At 33.6% G+C, this 8,686-nt stretch overlaps 1 protein-coding gene and 1 long non-coding RNA gene across 2 annotated transcripts; both read left to right on the top strand.

The window, feature by feature from the left end:
- The first annotated feature begins 1,180 nt into the window (after positions 1-1,180).
- Positions 1,181-4,565, top strand: LOC125195243. Its single transcript, XM_048093421.1, has 11 exons — positions 1,181-1,223; positions 1,284-1,712; positions 1,805-2,080; positions 2,196-2,917; positions 3,038-3,264; positions 3,315-3,623; positions 3,701-3,800; positions 3,876-4,014; positions 4,132-4,200; positions 4,444-4,503; positions 4,549-4,565. The coding sequence occupies exons 1-11, from the start codon at positions 1,181-1,183 to the stop codon at positions 4,563-4,565; spliced, it is 2,391 nt and encodes a 796-aa protein (XP_047949378.1).
- Positions 4,566-4,602: 37 nt separating this feature from the next.
- LOC125192359 lies at positions 4,603-6,276 on the top strand. The gene is made up of 3 exons (XR_007171374.1): positions 4,603-4,647; positions 4,880-4,947; positions 5,724-6,276. It is a non-coding gene; the product is annotated as an uncharacterized LOC125192359 (long non-coding RNA).
- Positions 6,277-8,686: the final 2,410 nt, after the last annotated feature.

Genomic DNA, 8,686 nt, shown 5'->3' with positions numbered 1-8,686 from the left:
TTTTTTACATATAACTGATTCCCAGCTACTTCACTAATGAATGTCTTAACGGCTTGTAAATTAGAGCACAACCAGAATAAATTAGTAGTTTATCTTATCATTCATTATCTAAGTTGCTAAGTTGTCAATATTTATACATTTCCTATAGATTTGATAGGAATGTAGAGTTTGATGTGTGTGCACAATCTTAACAAAAAGTTATGGATAAGGAATGATGATCAAAAAATGGCTGAAGTGGAATAAAAAGTTCTTGTTTTCTCGCTGCATTGTTGTTGCTGTCACAGTTATGTTACTCTTAGTTTTCATTATCTTAGGTATTTTACCAGTAATTAAATCTCTCTCTGTCGCAGCTGCTGGTATCCTTCTCCACACTTCTCTCCATTTGAGTCCGAAAGATATTTAATCTTTTTATTTGTGTGCACTCTCTATCGGTTAAAGGGACGTCGTGCCATTGATGTGCTTTGCCTTCTCTTTCACAGGTCAGCATCTCATCTTTCTCTTGTCTTGAATCATAAAAAAGATTACCTATCCTACTAATTAGTTTAGGTTTTTGTAGTTTTTTTTTTTTTTTTTTGCACAAGAGTTCCCTTGCTAATTAATGTTCTATGTATATTTGAATTCTAGAACCTCAATCTAAAATCAACCATAATTCATTTGCATTATAGTCTGAATTTTTCTCTCTAAATTTTTTAGAGCCACTAGAATTTTTGTTCAAGCAAAATAGAGAAATTTGACCAAACAAAATTACTAGAACTATACATGAAACACATCCTAACATACATTGCTTTTGTGGTCCTCATAAGTTCAAAAATAAATTGGCAGACTGAACAATGTCTATTGTACTTAATGGGGATGATAATTAGGTCATTTTAGTGTTTTTGTTATTGAATGCACACAAGCATATTTGTGCACATAGTGTGCTAATGAATTTCATATGTGTTGGTTATTTGAACATGACTAATCTTGCAACATAAATATGATTACAATTTTTTTTTTGGGTTTTTTTTACAATTCACTTTCTAATTTACATAGTTATCTATATTTATATTATTACATATATAGGCTTGGTGGAATTTATTAAAACAATATGGATAGAAGTTGGATGACAAAGTCAAGAATCACAACGGAATACCAAAATGGACTTGAATATTTTTTGGACTATGCTTTTCGCAATTCAAGCATGAATGATAAGATATTATGTTCATGTAAACGTTGTGGGATCGGTATATCCGTGAGTAAAGATGAGGCATTTGAACATTTGACGGTTGACTGATTTATTCCAGGGTACACCCAATGGATAGCTCATGGAGAACTTCCTAGTAGTCGCTCATCTAGGTGTGACAATCAACATAATACTTTGGGTGGTGATGATATGCAAGGTTTAGTTCATGAAGCCTTTGGAGTTCCAAATGAAGATGGATATACTGACGAACATACTAGATCTCAAATAGATGCAGAAATTGCTAATGGACAATCAAGAGAATTTTATAAGTTGATTGATGGTTCACAACAACCATTGTTTGAAAGATGTGATAAATTCTCAAAGCTATCATTCATAATCCGTCTGTTGCACTTAAAGTGTATTGGGAGTTTGAACAATAAAGTATTTGATATGCTTTTGGAATTATTAAGAGAAGCTTTTCCAGATGCCATGGTTGATCTACCAAAGTCTTATTATGAAGCCGAGAAATTGATGAAAGGACTAGGACTTGGTTATGAAAATATTGATGCGTGTCAAAATGATTGTACTCTGTATTAGGGGGCAAATGTGACACATGTTATCAGCTAAGATGGCGTACTTCAGATGCAGATCCCACAGGTGAGAAAAGAAAGATTGCTCAAAACGTATTGTGGTATTTTCCCGTCAAACCAAGGTTGCAAAGATTGTTCATGTCTACAAAGACGGCATCTGACATGAGATGGCATGCTGAAAATCTTACGAAGGATGGGTATATGAGACACCCTGCCGATTCCTCAGCATGGAACACATTTGATACCTTGCATCCTAGTTTTGCTCAGGAATCTCGCAATGTTCGATTGGGATTGGAATCAGATGGAATTAATCCCTTCAAAAATATGAGTGTGTCACACAGCACATGGCATGTCATATTGTTTCCCTATAATCTTCCTCCATGGATGTGCATGAAAGAGCCTTATCTTATGTTATCTCTATTGATTGATTCCTGGTCCATCAGCTCCTGGGAATAATATTGATATTTATTTGCAACCCCTAATTGCAGATCTAAAGGATTTGTGGGAAGTAGGAGTTGAAACATACGATGCTTCAAAAAAGCAAAATTTTCAATTACACGCTTCATTGATATGGACAATTAGTGATTTTCCGGGATATGCGTATTTGTCTGGATGGAGTACCCAAGGTGAATTTGCATGCCCAGTTTGTAATAAAGAAACACACTCTCTCAGACTAAAACACGGTGGGAAGTATTGCTACATGGGGCATCGGAGGTTTCTACCTAAAGAACATGAATTTCGGAAGAATAGACGACTCTTTGATGGCACAGTTGAGTATGGAGAAGCACCACAACGACAATCTGGTAATATGGTGATGGATGAGCTGAAAGACTTCACAGTTAAGTTTGGTAAGCAAGTTAAAGGTAATCCAAAGCTTTTCGGTTGGAAAAAAAAGAGTATATTTTTTGAGTTGTCATACTGGAAAGATAATGTTGTCCGCCACAATCTCGATGTCATGCATACAGAGAAAAATATTTGTGAGAGTATTTGCGGCACATTATTGGATTTAGACGGTAAGTCTAAAGATAATTATAAATCGCGCCAAGACTTGGAGCAAATGGGAATTAGGCCTGAACTTCATCCAATTTCAAAAGGTCCTGGTAAAATTTATTTACCTGCAGCAGCTTTTACAATGAGCAAAATGGAGAGAACAACATTTTGTCGGGTTTTAAAAAATATTAAAGTTCCTCATGGTTATTCATCAAACATCTCAAGGTGTTTTCACCTAAAGCCGCCAAAATTGTTAAGCTTGAAAAGTCATGACTATCATGTTATGATGCAACAGTTGTTGCCTATAGCCTTGCGAAACACACTGTCCAAGTCCGTACGCGCACCTTTAATTAAGCTCAGTGAGTACTTTAGAGAACTCTGTTCGAAAGTAATTCATCCCGCTGATGTCATTCGACTAGAGAAAGATATTGTTGTGGTACTTTGTCAATTGGAGAAGATATTTCCACCATCATTCTTCGATGTAATGGTGCACTTGACTGTACATTTGGCAACAGAAGTGAAGTTATGTGGACCTGTTCATAATGCATATTAATTTTTGTTTTCTTAAACAGATATTTAGGCACATTGAAATCCTATGTGTGGAATAGGAGCAAACCTGAAGGTTCAATCGCTCGGGGATATCTAGCAGAAGAATGTTTGACATTTTGTTCTTTGTATTTGGCTGGCTGCGTGGAGTCGAAGTTTAATCAACCATCGAGGAATGAAACTGTGAATGATAATGCAATAATTGGATTAGATGTATTTACAATCATAGGTCATTCTCTTGGAAAAGGAACTGCTATGAGATTAGATGATGAAACATTGACGAAAGCACATCAATATGTATTGTTCAATTCTGAGGCCGTAAGACCATATATTGAGTAAGTTATCAGGCCTACTTTTATTTATTGTAATATTTCTAATTTTTTGTTTGAAAAGGTTAATGGTATAATTTCAGGCAACATTGGGCAATAGTTGAACAATCTAATCCTCGTGTTGCACGCCATCAGCTGGAACGCATCCACAGTGAAAGCTTTGCTGATTGGTTTGCTCAATATGTAAGATATATACTCCAAAAATGTAGTAATGGTTAATACAGTGTTGTTTTTTTATTAATTAACTTCTTTCAATAGGTCGAAAGGTTAATCATCCATGGAGAAACTCCAACATTAAGAGATTTGAAATTAGTTGCTCGCCAGCCTAATTTTATTGGAGTGAAATATAAGAAGTATATCGTAAATGGTTTTAGGTTTCACACGAAAGATTTGGAGAGTACGAAGAAAACACAAAATTGTGGGGTCCGTGTAAAGGCCACAACATCAAGTTTTTCAAGTAGTAGAGATCAAAATCTAATCTTAAGTGAGTTGGACTATTATGGAATTCTAACAGATATCATTGAGTTGGATTATGGTAGTGGACGTCGAGTTGTATTATTTGACTGTGAATGGGTGTCAAAAGGTAAACGACTGAAGACGGATGCTAATGGATTTACATTAGCCAATTTTTCAAATGTGACAAACCACAATGAACCATTTATTCTAGCATCCCAAGCTGGGCAAGTTTTCTATGTTGAGGATCCTACAGATTCACAATGGAGAGTAGTTGTCTCTACTACAACACGAACTAATTATCACATGGAACCAATTATTGATGTTGACACTTACTTACAAAGTAATATTTGTGTTCCTCCTGATAATGTAGAATCTGGTGACTTTGGTTGGGTTCGCGACGACGTCGATGGAACTAAGGTTGACATATCAGGTGATCTCAAAATTTGTAATCATTATGTTATTCTATTTTTTTCAGTTCAAAATCAACTTTAAAATGCTTGTAAGAATTATAACAGTTTGGAGCTTGAGAATTCTAAATGCTAACATGGAAAGGGACATACGCTGAGGAGAAAAGGTATAGCTAGATAGATATTCTACAAGTTGAAAAGACATGCATTCTATTTAATGAAGTGATTTTTTTTGCTTGATATGTAGCTTTTTGCAGTAAAACCAAATATTTGTGTGGATATAATATCTCCAGATTCTCGAGGCTGGGAATGTCTTAGTATTCAATAGTAACATTTGAACGCGTCTCATTTAAACTTTTTTATTGATATATTATGCTGATTTGTTTTTTACTTTTGCAGGTATGGCCAATAGAAGTGGACTTAAAGTTTATGAACCAGTTGGGTGGGAACTGAAGTCAATTGGCAAAGTAAGTTGACTAAGTTCCAATAATATACATTTGATTATAACATGAACAAAATAAAAAGAAAGAGAAAGTGTTCGTTGATTATTTGTGTACCTCACAATGTCAAAAATTCCAGCTAAACTAGCTCAGGGGATACTCTTTTTAGACGTGTTCTAAAGAAGGGAACGAAGATCAGATTTTGTGCTATATTTTATATAGAGTAGCTTGTAGATGAATGGATAATTGAGGAAATTAGTGAATAAGTGGGCTTTCTATGTGTCTGCTAACTGTCTATATTTTATAGTGAAGCCATGTCATGATGGATGTGTTGATATATGCTTTTTTCAATAAAAAATACCTTAACACTAGTGTGCCATGTTTGTTTATTAATCGAGTTATTTGTTATGGTGGTGGCAGTTCATGGATACAGCCATCGATCTTATGAACAAGTCGTTTATTGATCGCTAGCAAAATTAAGTGTGCTGCTAGCGTTGCATACGGAGGAGGGAAACAATTATTTTTTATCTAACAATAAGAATATGTTATACATTTCGCATGAAGGTCTGTACATTTAAGAGTTTATTCAAATGAGTGATATATATCATTCTAGTGGTGTGTTAGTTAATCATTTGGCTAATTGTTGGCTTAGATTGTGTCATTGTGATAGATATTTCTCTTTTTCACTATTGTGTTAACTAATCATTTTGACGTTTGTTGGCTTAGATTTTGATAGATATTCCTCTAATTCCACTTATCACTTACATTGGAATCACTTATTTTTTGTTTTGTTTGTTTTATAGGATAATGATCATATATCGCAACTGCCTTGGTGAAATTGTGGAGGCTTTCTGTTTGCCACTAGCTGCAAACTCCGGGCTGGAGGCTGAGATGAAGGGTCTGTTGGAAACGGATGCAGAAATATTGTGTTCAATCCTGGATAAGGGTCAGCTTGGGCCGGCAGAGACGAGACACACCATGACAGATATCAGAATCGCACTTAAGGGTCTCACTTGGAGGATAACACATATCTACAGAGAAGGCAACAAAGCAGCTGACTTGCTGGTGTCCCTTGGAAAGGAGAGTGTGGAGCCAAAAGATACACAGGAAGGTCAGTCCCGGCCACAGTTAGAGCCTTGGTGAGACTTGACCAGATTGGTATTCCTAATTTTAGGTGCACTTGACATTCTTTTGGCTGTTTTGGTAGCTTGGTGAGGATAGTTTTGATTTTGTTCTTTCTTTCTGTCTAGTTACTTGGCATAGATTTTTGTTATTTCATTATATATGGTTTCTTGGGCACTCCACTTTTGGGTTTGTCGGATTGTAAAATTTTTTTGTTATGATATATATGGGATGAGGTTCCTACTTAACACTCCGCCGGGAAGGCGTTTGATTAAAAAAAATAAAGTGATCATATATTTTTTCACTATTTGTATTTTATTCACTATGCATGAAAATAATATAAAAATGTACTCATGTCATGTATTTTTCTTTATAATAATAATGTGTTAAATAAGGATACAGATATATTTGGACTAAAGAGATGAAAAGTGATATAAAATTATAAAACTCAAAGTTAATTTTCCTAAATTAGCCTAAAATGTGCATTTTTATTACTATGATTTAATATTTCATTGCAATTGTTTTGTGTATAAAATATACATAAAATATTATAGTTATTGCATTTGTGAACTTTTGTATGTTATTATTTTTATAAATGACATAGTTTTGAATTAAAATTTTAGGTTGTCTATAAAAATTAGTCACTTTATTATTTAATAAACTTTTTTTATAACTAAGTGAGACTCAATTTTCACTTATAACACTACAACCATTTTTCGTAATTTTTTTTTGTATTTTAATACTTATGTATTAAAATTCGTAATATAAGAAAGGTAGAATAAATAAGAATATATGGAGCTCCTACCAATGGCGGATCCAGGAAGGGCCAGGAGGGTGTGGTCGTCCCTCCCTTTGCTTTTGACGTCGCCATTCATTTGCTTTGTGACGTCGCCTCGAGAAAGACGGAAATCGTCCAGTGCTATATTGGGCTGACTTGTTGCAAGCCCGCCATATTAAATTTTATCTCAAATTCAAGAACCCCAAGTTGCCCAATTGATATCCTAACCAAATTCAAGCAATGCAAGAAATAAGTTTATTCGAAAAATTGGAGAGTCGAGCTAAGATAATCGAGCGACGGATCTTAGTTAGAACTGAGGGTAAACTCAGGACTTATAGTAATTGTTGGTGGAAAATGACCATTTTGTTTCTAATATATTACGACGGAGTTTGATGCGTTAGACAAAATAATATTTAAATACAATAGGAAATAAGCTATAATAGAATTTACTTAGGATTAAATAAGTCACAATGGTGTAATTGTGAGATTGTGTTATAATCTTCGCATTGTGACGAGATGATTATTAAATTGATAATTATTATTTTCATAATATTAAATAATAAAATGAACATGTATTTAGAAAATTGGTGGAATACTTATTCTATTATTTTATCATTATTACAAACATGTCTATATCGATATGTACCATATCTAATATTGATGATTATTAATTTTGTAATATTATAATAAAATGAACATGTATTTAGACAATTGGTGGAATAATTATTCTATTATTTTATCATTATTACAAACATATCGATATGTACCATATCTAATTCCTTTTTAAAATATTTATCCAATTTATGCATTTAGATATCGATAACTATAGCTTTAAAAAGCTAATAAATCACTCCATTCGGCGGTTTCAGTTTCATAAATTAGAAGAATACATCAGGAACCCTAGATTATGGATTGAGCGCCAAATTAAACATGGATCTTACAACCGTCCACTCCTCCCACAACCCCAAGCACATTCAGGAACTCTCAATTATCTATAGTTTAGCAAAGAGAACAAGAACGAGAAGAAAATCAAGTTGAGACCTTCGTTTGATTCTTGCAAGGGGAGTTTTTTCAATGAAATTATTTTTAGAACGAATGATATAATATATTCACGGGAAAGATAATCTACTGTTGCTAACATAGATTATATGTTTTAATCACATACTATAGGTTTCAATTGAATTTTATATGCGATGTGATCAAGTTTAAACTAATTTTTGTTTTACTCCTCAAGTGTTTGATGAAATGATCTCAAGTTTCACTATATCATTTTACCAGCTATTGTCTATACTTACTTTCATTCCAATGTATGTAGTTACATATGGCTTCTAAAGGAGGGAAGCAGATTAAAAAAAGTGCTCGTTTACAAGAGGAAAGGAATCTATCAGCTCAAAGGTTTACATCTAGCGAAGGTAAAAAAATGCTCGGCTTCTAGGTGATAGTAGGGAAGGAAAATCATTATATGTTTCGATAAAATAGTGAAACTAAATAGAATCTGATGGATTTATTCTGACAACAATATAACATCTAGATTCAAATAATTCCACCCTTAAACTCCATTTTTGCTGCACTGTAATCTCAATTATTCCTATTTTTAGTACTTTGTCTAGTTAAATTGTAAACCCGTCGAATTAGGATTTCGTAGATCCATTGCTATCTCTAGTAGTGGTTAACTTGAGAGGCCTTTTATCATTAACTAAGTTTCAATAATAGAGTTATAATCACCACTCATCCGTTTCAATGACATAATATAATATTTTATTTCGAATGTCTCAAAAATAAAGTACTACATGTTAAAAACTTCATTCTTTACTAGTAATTTTTGTAATCCTTGTGAAAATTTAAATCAGCCAAATTGAGTTGATC

Source organism: Salvia hispanica, chromosome 6, assembly GCF_023119035.1.
Source record: "Salvia hispanica cultivar TCC Black 2014 chromosome 6, UniMelb_Shisp_WGS_1.0, whole genome shotgun sequence".
Lineage (NCBI taxonomy): Eukaryota > Viridiplantae > Streptophyta > Magnoliopsida > Lamiales > Lamiaceae > Salvia > Salvia hispanica.
This window is presented reverse-complemented; position numbering and strand designations above follow the sequence as displayed.

Bases quoted from the DNA above. Each gene is read 5' to 3' on its own strand.
- LOC125195243 (XM_048093421.1), top strand. From the start codon at position 1,181: ATGAATGATAAGATATTATGTTCATGTAAACGTTGTGGGATCG. The intron at 3,801-3,875 runs GTAAGATATATA...TTCTTTCAATAG, and splicing joins CTGATTGGTTTGCTCAATAT to GTCGAAAGGTTAATCATCCA. The intron at 4,015-4,131 runs GTACGAAGAAAA...GAATTCTAACAG, and splicing joins TCACACGAAAGATTTGGAGA to ATATCATTGAGTTGGATTAT.